The 15626-nt window shown below is 43.4% G+C and overlaps 1 protein-coding gene across 7 annotated transcripts in view; it reads left to right on the top strand.

Annotated features, from left to right (window-relative positions):
* The window catches only part of LOC127941495 (zinc finger protein 462), a 38289-nt gene that overhangs the window by 14208 nt on the left and 8455 nt on the right, over positions 1 to 15626 (top strand). For 4 of the 7 annotated variants that reach the window (XM_052536572.1, XM_052536575.1, XM_052536573.1 and 1 more), the window contains exons 2-9: positions 2859 to 3115; positions 3218 to 8583; positions 8881 to 9018; positions 10355 to 10710; positions 12205 to 12323; positions 13060 to 13251; positions 14105 to 14369; positions 15409 to 15545. In XM_052536572.1, coding sequence (XP_052392532.1) covers positions 2890 to 3115; positions 3218 to 8583; positions 8881 to 9018; positions 10355 to 10710; positions 12205 to 12323; positions 13060 to 13251; positions 14105 to 14369; positions 15409 to 15545 — 6799 coding nt within the window. In that variant the 5' untranslated portion in view covers positions 2859 to 2889. Of the gene's footprint in view, positions 1 to 2858; positions 3116 to 3217; positions 8584 to 8880; positions 9019 to 10354; positions 10715 to 12204; positions 12324 to 13059; positions 13252 to 14104; positions 14370 to 15408; positions 15546 to 15626 lie in introns of those variants that run through there. The other 3 variants (XM_052536578.1, XM_052536577.1, XM_052536579.1) reach the window with 3 other exon arrangements.

The following is a 15626-nucleotide window of genomic DNA, read 5'->3' as shown; positions in this document are numbered from 1 at the left end:
TATGTCTTTCGTTTAAAACGGCTGTAGGAATCTTCTCCAGGATGTTTGGAACAGCCAACCTTCGAGGTGCACTACTGTGAGAATATTTATCCACTGCTTGTGATGTTTATTATCTGTCACGGTGATATTTGGTGCGTCCACACGTTGCTTTGTTCCATGTACTCCTGTGCACCATTTACAAGAGAGTTTGCAGGTGTTTTGCTTTAACGTCTTGGAGAAGATTCCAAAACGACTGATTTTCTGAAGCGTCTAAGTCTTTAGCACAGCACTGTACATTCTCTTGCACACCTTGCTCTGTGATTCGCTTTGAGCGAAAGCTTCTGCAGAATGTAAAATGTGATATGTTTTTTTAAATCCCAAGATGTTGAAACTATGACAGGCTGAGCTCAGGCTGGCACGCCAGAAGGTTTTTTCCCTGTGCTTCTGCTGAGCTGTGCAGGCGGAAGGTTTTGGGTGCGTTACATCTGCTAGATAGATCTCTGTCAGCTGCTCTCCAGTGGCAGCGAGAGGATCAGATCTGGGAGTCCATGTTACGCTCTGTCTCAACACCTCAGCACACATTGCTGCTCTTAAAATGGCTGCCCTTGAAGCTCAAAGGATCTGGTGCTCAGTGGCTGTCAGAGACGCACCAAGCACATGAAAGCTTTACAGATTTCACCCCATTATCCTGGAGGTATCTGACGCTCCGCCGGACAGGCTCGGTGCAATTTTGTGTTGTTTAATGTCTCCTGCTCTTTCCTTTGTGTTTTCCTCCTCTACCAGACTTTATGGTTTGTCCAGATATGAGTGTAAGTTTGTTTCGAGTTCCTCTCGAGTGCTGGAACACATCAGGGCGGAGCTGAAACCCAACCTCGAGAGACAATGGGCGAACCTGCCCTGGGACACACTGAGAATGAAGGTTGAAACCAGCGTCTGCTTTTACGGTTTGAGGCCACAGGTGATCAGTCACAGGTGGGAGAGCTCAAATATCTTTATTCTCGAAAACAGAGATCTTCTCATCTAGCAGGAATTCCAACCATTCAGCCATGAAACCAGTTTTCAGTCTAGTGTCTGTATAACTACTGCGTGTACTAATTTGATGGGTTTTATCCATTAGGTATTAAACCCTTAAGCATTGATGCATACTTGATATTGCTGTCATTTTAGTATTTTCTTCAGGTGGGTGAAGCAACAGTAATGTCAGTAATTTTTTTAACATTGTTTTGGTTGACTATGAGTAACTGTGCAACTACTTGTCAACTAACAGTCATTAGAATATAAGTAGACTGTCTGCTACTGACCCTAAGCTAACAGTCTGCTAATACTGTAATCACTACAGTAAGTTACTTAAGTGGACTATCAAAATAAAGTGTAACTCTTAATTTTATCTAATAGGATTTGATTGCACCATGTAAAGATGATATCAATCATTATTATTATTTCCCCACCGCATTGTCTTAGTTACATCAGCAGAAAGGTTTTTATTAGCTTTTGATGAAAATTAACTGTTTTTGTTGCTTTAGAATTGCATGCAATGCAATGAAAAGGAACGTGTGTATTTTGATTGCACATCATCTGATTGCACATGATAACTGTAGCTCATGCATTTGTGTCTCTTGTTTTAATAACAATTGCATGACCTTGATAGAATTTTGGTACCTGTTGTTGGTGTCTTTTCACTTTTCACGTTGTTCTCAGTTTGTCCTCACAACTGGTACACATGGTTTATTGTGCCTTTAGAATGACTGACGAAGATCCAAGTGGAATTAATTTTTTAGTGTTTACAGCATTCAAGGCCTCCGCTAATGTGTAGCATTGCACTAAACGCGTCTAACACTAGCCTTGACATTGAGGTCTTTTCTTGCAGAAATCAGCCTCAGAATGTGTCCTGGTGCGTGAGCCAGCCAAGGCTGAAGATTTACTCTGGTTTGTATTGATGGCTTTCAGATCTGCAGTGCTGGGACCGTGCTGTACGACTGCTAAATGCATTTCTGTTGTTGAGGTCATGCTAATATTCATGTCCTTGCCACACATATCACATTGAGTATGACCCATGATGAAAGAAAAACATGTTTGCTGTCTCTGTGCATGGTCTTTTACCGGAGAAACTGTTTGGTATTATAGAGAAAAGCGGCAGTTGTGGTTTTATATGTATTTTTGGATATAAGGTTTACATGAGGTTAGTACTGAATTAGTTTTATTCAAATCACATGTTCCTAACATACTCTCTGTAATTTCTGGCCCGCTTTGTAGATTTAAAATTTTTTGGGTTTATGTGCAGTCTAATGAAATATTGCAATACTTCCAAATACAGCAGGGATTTGAGCATGTGTATGTGCTGAATTTGGCAGCTGTGTGAGTATTAATGAAAAAGTATTGATCGGGGACGGAATCATACTTTGTTTCAGCTCATTGATTGGCACGGTCGCCGGGTGCTCTTAGGTCACGGGACATAATATTGCCACCTCCAATTGACGGCCCGCCCAATAATCCTTTGTGTTGTACTGCATCTCTGAAACTCTGAGCGTTCCTCATCCCTCTGCGGATTCACTCATCTTATTTCAGAAAGGCTTGATGCAATCTGATGGAACATGCTGATGTAAATAAATACCAAGGCCCACTGGTGTGCTCCAGCTGAGGCTTATCCCTGGGTAATAAAAAAATGGAACAAATCAGCCCATAATCCCTCCTCAGCTATTGTTCTTGGAGCAGACTGACCCCTCGCCAAAAAAAGAATGATTCTTCTGTTGCATTCTGCCGTGTCAGAATTTCAGAATGCTTTCGTCTTGCTGTGAAATACAATGCTGTAAAATTTCCTTTCCAAGTGTTCCAAGAGTTTCTATTCTCTTACCCCTTTCTTTCTTTCTGTCCCTAACCAGGTTTCCCTGATTTTCCAGGGAGTCCTAAGAGATGGAAGTGCTGCAGTGTGATGGCTGTGATTTCCGTGCAGAGTCGAACGATGAGCTCAAGGCGCACATACAAGACGTCCACACAGCCTTCCTGCAGCCCACGGAAGTGGGAGAAGGTGACGAGACACCCAGACGGTCCAGGTCAAACTCGTTACACTCCCTCAGTCAAACAGAGGACGAGGAAGACTTGAGCAACCACAATTACGACTCATTAAAAAAGGGAGCAGGTATAATGACACATTAGTCTTAGACCTCTAGAGTGAAAGAAACTACACCATTAGAGTTGTTTTGCCATTCAAAATGTTTTTCTTTCCCTGTTCATGTTTCAGGTATTAAATCCTTTAACAAAGACATTGGGCACTTCTCTGGTTCAAAGCAAGCGAAACGCAACCAGTCAGTAAAACCTTCGAACAAAACGTCAACTCCATTTTTCCAGTGCAAGTTCTGTGTGCGGTACTTCAGATCCAGCTCTCTTCTCAGTGAACACACCAGGAAGGTCCATGGAGAAGCAAGCGATGAGCGATCCCTCAAAACTTCCAAGAAGGCCAGCTGTAGCGCTACGACTTACGATGGTGTAGGAATGGTCTTTTCCTGCCAGTATTGCACTTATAAATCCCCACAGAGAGCACAGATTCTGAAACACCAAAAAATGCATCACAAGGAAGGTCTATCGAGCCACTCGGCTCATGCTGTCGAAGCAGAGGTTCCAGATTTGGACTCTGATGCCTCCTCCGTTGAAGAACATTGTGAGTCGCCAGGGGAAGTAGAACGTAATGTCCTGGAATCTATGATCAAGCCCCAGTCAAGAGGAAGCTTTAACTGTGAGTGGTGTGGGTTTCAGACTTCGCAAAGGCAGCAGTTAACCGATCACATGATGAAGAAACACCGTAACATGGTGAAGATCATGGTATCCTTGCAACAGCCCAAAACGCAGGATGGAAGTGCAGGGTCCAGCAAGTCTGATTCTGCTTCATCCAGGAGAAGCACTCCAACCTCTAATTTAAACCTGAATGATTTAGCGAGCAATGAAGGTTCCTCCGCAAATCCCTCGTCAATCAAAGGATCCTCTTGCAATGCATCACTCAAGGCCACTTCAGGGATATCAAGTTTTCAGTACTCACAGCTCACAGCAAAAATACCCAACAGCACAGGATCTTCCATACTGTCAGAGAGATCGACTTTCACCATGGCAGATATGTCTAGGTCTGGCATGGATCTAGATGCCAGCATGCTTAATGATTCCAAAAGCAGTTCAGATGATGAACTCTGTGACTTGGATGATCCCAATTACACAGAGTCAGCTGAGGATTCTACTAAGCTGCTTCTGTCAGAAGAGGATAATGACCTTCTGGAAACTAAAGGAGTTCCATTCAAAAGACACATGAACAGGTTCCAGTGCCCTTTCTGCTCCTTCTTGACCATGCACCGACGTAGTATTTCTCGTCACATAGAGAACATTCACTTATCTGGCAAAGCTACGGTGTATAAATGTGACGAGTGCCCCTTTCTTTGCACCAACCCAATAAAACTTGACGCGCACAAACAATGTCACAGTGGGTCTTCTGAATGGGACACTATGGACTTAACCAGTGAAAGTGTAGATGGTCCGTCTGACCACTCTGTGCCAGTAAATGGAGGAAATGGCAGCTCTAAAATCAACGGGAAAAAGTCTAGTGCAGTCGATGAACAGCAGGGTCCTCATCGGTGCTCACTGTGTAACTTTTCCACCATCACACTAAAAGGTCTACGTGTCCACCAGCAACACAAACACTCATATTGTGATGGAACGCAAGTCACTGGTCAAGAGGGCTCGTCCAATGAGCAGCAAGATTCTGAGTCTGAGTCCTACAGCTCCTTGAGCTTCGTTCAGAAAACTCAGACCTCAATCCTTGGATTTTCAACCAAGAAGCATCTTATTGGGAAGACGGCACGAAAATCCATCAACGATTTGCCCTTGGATCTCTCTCCTGTCAAAAAACGGACAAGGATTGATGAAATTGCAAACAATCTCCAGAGCAAGATTAGTCAAAGCCAGCAGCACGAAGATGTGATTAACCTTGAGGAGATGGATGATGACGTGGAGGAGAATGGGAATCACATCGATTTGGAAACAAGCAAAGAGAGAGAATCCTCTGATGCTCGAAGTCAGCACTACACCTTCAACACTCAGCACCTTCCTGTTAGAAATTCTATTCAGACAGAGCGTGGTGTTGGGAAAAGAAAACGCAATCTGCAGTCCAAACTAGGCTCAAGAAACATTCCTGTTCAAGTCACCATTTCTGATGATGAAGACAATTACAGTGCCTCTTTAGAATCTAAAGATGTCCCAGATCAAAGCAGCCAAGATAGCAGAGAGACATATCAAGACAACACTGAATTCAATACTGAAGAACCTGGAAACCTGTTCTACTGTAAACATTGTGAGTACCAAAACAAGTCCGCTCGCAGTGTCAGCACACACTACCAGAGGATGCACCCTTATATCAAGTTTAGCTTCAGATACATCCTGGACCCAGAGGATCAGAGCGCAGTCTTCCGTTGTCTCGAGTGCTTCATCGAATATAACAACTTTAATGATCTGCACCAGCACTATATGACACACCATCCAGAAGCAAGTAACGTTTTGAACTTTAACCAGCCAGATCTGGTGTATATGTGCCGTTTCTGTTCCTACACAAGTCCAAATGTGCGGAGCCTGATGCCCCATTATCAAAGAATGCACCCTTCAGTGAAGATCAACAATGCCATGATCTTCTCCAGCTACATGGTCGATCAGCCTCATAAAGGTGCTGCTGAATCCCAAACACTGAGAGAAATCTTGAATTCTGGGCCCAAGAGTTTCAGCCCCACCTCATCTGGGTCCAGGTCATCATCCAGTCCTGCTCTCAAAAGCATCTGCAAAACGCCAGAAGCAAACGCTGAGACTGAAGGTCTTCGAGAAAGTCTGGGTGGTAATGTGGTGGTTTACGACTGTGACGTCTGTTCTTTCTCAAGTCCCAACATGCACTCAGTATTGGTCCATTATCAGAAAAAGCACCCGGAGCAAAAGGCCTCATACTTCCGCATACAGAAGACCATGCGGGTCATATCTGTTGACCGAGCACAGTTGTCAAATAATTCAACATACAGCCTGACGAGCACCCCCAAGTCTTCAAACGTCATCTCACCTGCAGCTCTGGATGAAGATGTTTATTACTGCAAACACTGTGTCTACAACAACCGCTCTGTAGTGGGTGTTCTGGTCCACTATCAAAAGCGACATCCGGAGATTAAGGTGACGGCAAAGTACATAAAGCAGGCACCCCCAACTCCGGGACTGCTGAAACTCATGGATGAGTTACAGATTGCACTTCCTAAACAATTTCTGAAGCAATTCAACAACAATGGGATTGAAGGGTCAAGTAATTCCAATACTAAAGGAGCATCCGACAAAGGGGAACCTGAAATGTTGTTCTTCTGCCAGCACTGCGACTACGGGAACCGGACTGTGAAGGGGGTCTTGATTCACTACCAGAAGAAGCACAGGGATGTGAAAGCCAATGCCGACCTCGTCCGTAGACACACAGCTGTGGTCAGGAGTCAGAGAGAACGAGCGCAGATGATCCAAGCAGGAAGTTCTACGTCCACTGCAACTGTAGTTACTGAAGCAGAGAAATCCAGGTCGTTGCGATCTTTGAAGTGTAGACACTGTGTGTACACATCTCCTTATGTGTATGCCTTGAAGAAGCATTTGAAGAAGGATCATCCTACTGTGAAGGCCACGGCCATGACGATCTTACACTGGGCTTATCAGGACGGCGTGTTGGAGGCTGGTTATCACTGTGAGTGGTGCATATACTCCCATGTTGAACCAAGCGGGCTGCTCATGCATTACCAAAGACGCCACCCTGAGCACAATGTCGACTACACCTACATGGCTAGCAAACTGTGGGCTGGTCCTGATACTTCCACCAGCAGACAAGCTGGGAACTCTGAAACGAAGCATTACCAATGCAGAGATTGTGCCTTTGAGGCGTGCTCCATCTGGGACATTACCAACCATTACCAAGCGGTGCACCCTTGGGCCGTCAAAGGTGACGAGTCTGTCCTGCTCGACATTATCAAGGGGAACCAAACACCTGATAAGCTGCTCCCACAACCGCCCAAAGTACACGTTTCGATGTACAGTCCGTTCAACAGCAACCAGCAGGAAGAGGCTGCAGTTGAAGTCAGCCACCCAACACATGAGCGTCAGGCTAATCTCTCTCTGTCTGCCACGACGTCTATCTCAAACAGCCCTTACCAGTGCACCGTATGCTTGTCTGAGTACAACAGTCTTCATGGGCTTCTGACCCACTATGGCAAGAAACACCCGGGCATGAAAGTGAAAGCTGCTGACTTTGCTCAGGAGGCAGATATCAACCCTAGCTCTGTTTACAAGTGCAGACAATGTCCGTACGTGAACTCTCGCATCCATGGAGTTCTCACACACTACCAGAAACGGCATCCTTCCATCAAAGTCACGGCTGAAGACTTTGCCGATGATGTTGAGCATGTAAACGAGCTGGTTAATGAGGGGGATGAGCGATCCAAAACCCAGAGACAGGGCTACGGTGCTTACCGCTGCAAGATGTGCACTTACACACATGGCACTTTAGAGAAACTCAAGATACACTATGAGAAATATCATAACCAGTCGGCCACAGACATGTTCAGAACAACTGCCACGCATTCACCGACCAGAAGAGAGGATTCGGTTGCTGAATGCAGCAGCAGCAGTGTGACCGAAGTCTCAGAGGCCTGTGACTTTGACCTCACGCTTCCCGAAGTCGCAAAAAGTGACAAGAATGCGGTGTTTAAATGCCAGCTGTGCAAATACTTCTGCTCCACCCGGAAAGGTATCGCTCGTCACTACCGTATCAAGCATAACAATGTCAGAGCACAGCCCGAAGGGAAGAACAATGTCTTTAAATGTGCCCTCTGCTCCTACACCAACCCCATCCGCAAAGGCCTCGCAGCACACTACCAGAAACGGCATGACATTGATGCCTACTACACCCATTGCTTGGCAGCATCCAAGACTGTGGCGGAGAAACCGAACAAGGTGACGCTGCCCTTGGCATCAGAGGCAGAGTCTCCAGCGATGAGCGAAGAGCTAAGGCTTGCAGTGGACCGAAGGAAATGTTCACTCTGCTCCTTCCAGGCGTTCAGCAGGAAGAGTATCGTTTCCCATTACATAAAGCGCCACCCAGGAGTCTTTCCCAAGAAGCAGCCCTCCAGCAAACTGGGCCGTTACTTCACTGTGATCTATTCCAAGGAGGCAGAGAAACCTCCATCTACGGAAGAGGTGGAAGTCGTTGAAGTTAAGGATGAGGTGGAACCTGAAGGTGAGGTGGACTGGCTCCCCTTTAAATGCCTGAAATGCTTCAAGCTGTCGTTCAGCGCGGCGGAGCTGCTGGTGATGCATTACAACGACTGCCACGACAAGGAACTCAAGCGGGATTTCGTCAACATTCCGAGCCCCGCAGAAGATGGGACAGAGCTCTACCAGTGCACCCACTGTGAAATCAAGTTCTTGACTTTTCCAGAACTCAGCGTCCATCTGATAAACCACAATGAGGATTTCCAGAAAAGAGCCATGAGGCTAGAAAGACGAAAACAGCTTCAAAACAAGCAGAGGACGACGGAGCCACCAGAAGCCAAACCAGAAAATAAGGTGAGCTTAAACGCCATTTAATGGGTTAAAAGTGGTAATATTAGTTGATTTGATTGTCAAAATGATTTAAAGTTTGGGCTGGTAACCTTAACTAACTTCCAAAACTGTGTTTTATGTGCTATTCTCTAGCAATGATCTGATTGCTTTAATAATATAGGAAGTAGAATAATAGCGGAAGATGTTTGTGTGAATTTTCGTTTGGGTTTAAACACCATAGTGACATAAGCTTCAGCATCATTGATTCTAGTTGCGAGCGAAACGACGATGATCTTCTGTTGTCATTGTCTCTTCCTATAGGTGGACGGCACATCCGATAAGACTCCCATTGGCTACAGGTGCAATTTCTGCGTTGAGGTCCACTCCACCCTCAGGGCCATCTGCAATCACCTGAGAAAGCATGTGCAGTACGGGGAGGCCAGGGAGGGACACGTGAAGGTACGAACATCCAAACGTTACTTAATGCTTCATCAAGGGCTTTTAAAAAGCGTGAGTGCTTGATAAGTCTTCGCCTTTGATCAAATTTATACAGTTGCTTTTGTTTTCTCATCTATTAACATTTTCAGTTTTAGGCATCTTTTCAGATTTGTGCACATTATATTCAGACCTTTATTTTCCTGAGGTGGCCTCTCTTCTTTTGCGCTATTCTAATAGCAACTGCATTCACAGGCCGTTTGGACACGTTTTTCTTTCCTCTGTGTCTTGTTCACTTGTTTGGATTGTTAAACCACTATAATTCAGCTGCACATTCAATGAAATGGACAAATAGAGCAAATCCTTGAGTGTTGCAGAAGAAACAAGGTAAATGGACGAGTGTTGTGACATTTACCTAAAGTCAAGCATTTTATTTCCTTGTGGGCATTCATGAAGAAAGCCTTGAGCATGTCAAAGTTGGTCATGTAATTAAATCTAGTGGCCTTGTGCTAGGCTACATGTTTTGCATACAGAGAATGAAAGATTTTCCTCTTATTTCTAAAGCTATTTTTTAAATGTAATGCTGCCTTAGAATGTGGACTAAATTTGGAGTGCGTCTGTGGTAGTTGAAAAAAAATGTGTTTATGGACTATGGACGTCTATGGTTTCAGTTAGTTAATGCATGGTTGCAATATCTGTGTTATAGAAGTAATGTGTGCCATTTTGTACCGTGGGATGGTTTTCATGATGATTGACAGTATTGTTTAAGGTGGTCTGCTTCTGCACAGAGCTGCATTTAGTCATGGAGAGTCCAGTTTGTTCATCACAGCAGAATCCTGAGAGTCTCCTTGCAGCGCTTCCGTCTCTCTGAAGAGAAAGCTAGTAGCATCATCTTGACGGTGTGGCGTGTAGAGAGGCGTGTAAGCGCCTTAGTGTTAGTATTCCTCTGAGAGCGCCAGTGCTGGCAGGGAAGCCCAGGCCCGAGGATTTGAACAGAAGCCCAGTGAGGATCAGCAGACAGGACAGGTCACAATGGACACTAGGGGGCAGCACTCACAGAGACACATAGGCAGGGATTCCCAAAGTCCTTTATTACTACAATAATCTATTTAAAATGTAAAAACCTATTTGCATGCACGCTGGTTAATATACATGTCGTCATTAAGTGTTCAGTGTGATTTATTTATTTTTCCATAAAGAAGAAAAAATGCACCCAATGACCAAAACAGGTAACATTTGTGCAATTAAACAAAAACTTTCAGAAATTGTCCAAATCTATTTCACTGGTTGTTTTTGGTGTCTCTGATTGGCTGTAATATATATATCCTGTATACGTAATATCAGTGGTTTCCTCTGACAGCAGGAAGCAGCAGAGATGCCTGTTGCTGTTCCCATAGACGGAATCACCGATGGTGACGAGGAGGATGTGGTTGCCATGGACACCGATCCACTGGAGACTACTGGTGCATCACCGCCTGACGTCACCATGGAGACGGAGGAGCCGGTGGCTGTGGAAACGGAGATGATGGTCGGGCCGCTGGAGCAGGAGCAGGAGCGAGTGGTTCCTGGGCATCCGTGCAGCATGTGCAGCCGCATGTTCATGTCCATGCAGGGCCTGCGCTCACACGAGAGGAGCCACTCCGCTGGAGCTCTCGTAAACAGAAACCACAGATACAGCTGCCAGTACTGTCAGTTCAGCTCGCCCTTCAGACACAAGTGAGTGAGACTGCCATGCTTCACTCAAAGCACAAGCACACGTGTCAGTAATTCAGTGCAAAGTATAAAATGGCTAATAAGAAAACCAAAAAATAAACTAAAAAAGATTTTTTTTCAGTCTCGTAAATGCAGATTAAGAAATCTGTTGGGAAAAGCTGTTTAACAGCCTAGTATCATTGTTCTGGTATGGTTCCATTAGAAAGAAACACATTTTGAGAAATTGCCCTAAAAACTAGAGACTTAAATAGATAAAGTGTTAAAAAACAGGCTAATGACGTATGTACAAACCCCTCAGTAAAACTGTTAGGAATAGTATTAGGAATACCACTGTAAAGTTTGGTGTTCGAAAGTGCTGCTGAAAAAAATAATAATAATAATCGTAATTTGAGAAAACGGCATCAAATCTGTGTATGTAAGCTGAAATGGAGGAAAAGCTAAAAAAAAAGCTCATTTTCGGGTTAAAATGTATTTTAAATCAGAATGATATATGAACAAATCCCTCAGTAAAAAGATAGGAATATAGATCGGAATAAATCTGTTTTACACGTTGGAATTCAAATCTACTTGTGCAAATAGATAAAGAGCAATGCAATAAACACTTACATTTCCTCTAGATGTTATCAAAAGGCAAAACCCCCCAAATTTCTAATTTGACCAATGCATGTTTTTGTCTTGTAGTGTCTATGCTTAAAGTTTGTGGATTCTTTGTCTCTTACATCAAATAAAGAGAGGAGCAGATAGATAAATAACTAGAGAGATTGTGCACGCTCTGGAGTGTCACGTCTCCTCGTCTACTTCCTGTGAGAATGGCAGATATTTCGGCAGAGCTGTTAGTCTCGTCTGAAGCGCAGGACCTTTGTTTGGTTCCCTGGAGTAAATCCTGCTTCACTGGATGTTCTGTGACCCAGAAAGCTGCTGCATTCATGTGCCACACAGGAACCGCGGATAAAACACACTGATTCCCCAGATCCCTGTCGGAGACGGCTGTTTTGTCAGAGTCTCAGCGCTAAAGCAGGAATCCTTCTTCACAGATCTTTAGGGTTATCATTAGACACGTCTCTGCAGATTTGCTCTTTCTTCCTGTCCGTGTGGAATCATTCAGCGTTGTGTTGACGGTGACTGCAAACACCAGCGTCCGCTGACAGCACACCTGTGACACCTGCTGGGCGTCAGTGCATGCTTCATTTGGGCTTTATATGAGAATAGAGGACAGGACGTGATAGAGACTGGGAAATCAACATGTATCGCCCACATGAGCTTCAGAGCTCCAGATCAGATCGTGTGCGCTACAGTGCTGTTATTTTCTTTACTGTCAGGATATTCTTTGCTTTCTTTGTTGTATGTAATTGAACGTTTTGTTTTTGCAAGAGTAAAATAGGGATTTTATTTTATAAAAACAAAATACTTTTGGTTTTAATCAGATGCTTGTTTGTCCTCTGTGTGTGTGTGTGTGTGTGTGTGTGTGTGTGTCTGACCGCTGTGTTTTGTCTCCAGTCTGGACCGTCACGTCCAGTCACACCACGGACATCAGAAGCCCTTCCGCTGTAAGCTCTGTCCCTTTAAATCCTCCTACCTGAGCCGCCTCAAGAGCCACCTGCACAAAGCACACGCAGGTGAGACGCTACACACACACACACACACACACACACACACACACACACACACACACACACACACACACACACACACACACACTTGAATCTCCATATTAAATGTGCCTCAGTCTGGATTTATAGCTTGAGAAACTCACACAATATTACTGACAGGATGAGATGAGTGACGCTTTCATTGCTGGAGAGTGTGTGAGCATATGTGTGTGTGTGTGTGTGTTAGCATATGTGTGTGTGTGTGTGTGTGTGTGTGTGTGTGTGTGTGTGTGTGTAAGCGTGTGTAAGCATGTGTGTGTGTTGTGCTGCAGGAATACTGATGGTAATCATGTTTCTTTCGCTGGACTGTGAAAGTCACTGAAGGGCAGAGTGACAGAAATCGAGTGTCGTCCTTCTACTCTCCGTTACCCATCAGCCCCCTCTCTCTCTCTCTCTCTCTCTCTCTCTCTCTCTCTCTCGCTCTCTGTGTCTCTCTCTCTGTCTCTCTCTCTCTCTCTCTCTCTCCCTCTCTCTCTCTCTGAGATGAGACGTAAGAGAAGGGCGAGGGCTGAGAGAGTGACATCATTCAGAAGGACACGCAGAGCTTCACAAACATTTCTTGTCAGAGATATTAATGTGTATTTAAGAAGAAAAAAAAAACCTCTTATTCGAGAATGGAGCCAAATCGATTGAGGAAAACTGTAAAACATCCCAGAATGCTGTTGTAATGTCTGCACAGAGCTGGTGTGTGTGTGTGTTGCAGGTGAACACGCGTATAAGTGCACCTCGTGTGCGTTCTCCACCATGACCATCATCCAGCTGAAGGAGCACTCGCTGAAGGAGCACGGAGAGACGCTCACGCTGCCCAAACTCAAAGCTGGAGCCGCGCTGCGCTCCACACGACCCAGCGCCGAACACGACCAGCAGAACACGGCCCTCGACCCACAATGCACCGGTGAGACCCCAACACTGTCAATGCAGAAACTTCCTGATGCTGAAAAATGAGATGCATGTGAAATGATTCTTCATGTAGTGGAAACACATGGTTCTTTAGTGTTTGACTTCTTGCAGTAAACATTTAGAAAATAACTGGGAACAATTATACATGTATTTAGAGAAATATTCCCTATATAGGAATGAGGATGAAACATTTAGTTTATATAAACTATTGTTTGAACCTTTAAAGACAGTAAGGTTTTTTTGTAATTATTATTAATTAGTGTTTTTATTTAACAAAGAAATTATATTGATCAAAAGTCTGAGATGAGTTCTATTTCAAATAAACTCTGTTCTTTTGAACTTTCTATTCTTCTGTGAATCCTGAAAGATGAAGTGCATCACAGTTTCCACAAGAATATTAATGTTTTCAACTTGAGCAGTAAATCATCATATTATTCTGATTTCTGAAGATCATGTGACACTGAAGACTGGAGGAATGATGCTGAAAATACAGAAATACATTACACTTTAACACAGATTCACACAGAAAACAGCTGATTTACATTAGAATAATATTACACAGTTTTACAGTTTTTCTGTATTCATATAAAAATATATATGATAAAATGTATGAATATGTTTGTGAAAAAACATTAAGCTTTAAAAAAATATATTTTTTAGTTTAGTTTATTTGTTAACAGGGACGATGCACATTAATAAACATAACTGTAACTGTAGCCAAAAAGGCTTTTTATGTTTTTGTCACATGCACATGTGCCGGTGTGAGCCGAGACAGATGTGAACAGCAGGTGAAAGCGGTGTCCAGATGCTGTAGCGGCGCTGATGTCTCTGTCTCCGTGTCGTCTCAGAGTCTGTGGGGTATCTGGAGCCAGCAGATGTTCAGCAGCAGTTGAGTCACTTCCAGCTGGCGTCTCGCGTCCAGGCCGATGTTTCCTCCAGTCCTCCGCCGCTCGAGAGTCCTGTTCCTCCGGCCCGGCCCGACTCCATCCTCACCTGTGAGTTCTGCGAGTTCAGCTCCGGCTACATGCAGAGTCTGCGCAGACATTACCGAGACCGGCACGGAGGAAAGAAGCTCTTCAAGTGCAAGGACTGCTCCTTCTTCACCTGCTACAAGTAAGAACAGCGTGAGCCTCCGGAGAATCACTTACCAGACTATATCAGCCAGGATCATCTTTATTTATTTACATTCAGGCATTTGGCAGACACTTTTATTCAGAGCGACTTGCATTGCATTTAAGCTATACATATGATTAGTTCATGCTGTTCCTGGGAGTTGAACCTATGACCCCATCGGTGTGAGCTCTGGTGCACTACTGTTTGGGCTGTTAAAAGAGTCATATCAAGGTGTATTTACTCCAGCGACCGGTTTAATAAATACTAAGGAGTCATACACTTTCTGCTGCAACTTATCATGTTTTAAATACAGTATGTCAAATTCTAGAGATCTAGATCAATGATTGCCAAAGTTTTTCATCAGGCAAACCCCTTTGAACTGAGATGTTTACGTGTTAAGATCATATTACTTTAACAACACATTTTCACGGTTCTCTGATGTTGTTTAATAGTCACATGACACAGAAAAACTAATCAAATATTTCATCAGTTTCATCAAGTGTTTTTTTTTTGTGTATTATGTATTATGTATTTAACACTATAAAATATTTGTATTTATTATTTGATTAGATTTTCATCAGCTCATTTTGAAAAAAAGTTTTTAAATAATTTTAATTGTGTTTTATTCTGCTAAAATATTTATTTACGTTATGATTTGATTATTCGCTTTTAATCAACTCATTTTGATTAAATTAGAAAATCTGTTGAATTTGACATCTATAATTTATCTTAACTCATTTTAATTTTTAATTTTCACATTAATTTTAATTTACCTTTTTTATATATAATTGTTAGCTTTCATCTGCTCTTTTTTATATTTTTGAAATTATTTACATTTTTTAAATTTAAAAATTTAATTAAATATTAGCTTTTCGTCAACCCATGAACCCCAGTTTCGGAAACATTAGGCTAGAGTTTGGTAGTTCTAGATTGGACACTTAACCAGCAAAACAAAAAAGATTTGTTATATTAGAAATTATATCTGCTATCAGCCTCAGCAAAAGAAAAAGTGAATAATGTGTTTGTTGTGTGTTGTCAGGTCCACGTTCACGCTGCATGTGGAGGCCGGTCACACCAGCGGCTCGGAGGAGACACCCAAAGATCTGCGCTGTCCTTTCTGTCTGTACCACACCAAACACAAGAGCAGCATGATCGACCACATCGTCCTGCACAGAGGTCAGTTACTGAGAAAAACTGACTTTTAGACTTCAGAAGATGTTCGGTCAGTTGGAGGCTATACTCCATAACTCATTAATG

The sequence above is a fragment of the Carassius gibelio genome, chromosome A21 (assembly GCF_023724105.1).
Source record: "Carassius gibelio isolate Cgi1373 ecotype wild population from Czech Republic chromosome A21, carGib1.2-hapl.c, whole genome shotgun sequence".
NCBI lineage: Eukaryota > Metazoa > Chordata > Actinopteri > Cypriniformes > Cyprinidae > Carassius > Carassius gibelio.
The sequence above is the reverse complement of the archived record's forward strand: the minus strand, read 5'-3'. Positions and strand labels throughout refer to the sequence as shown.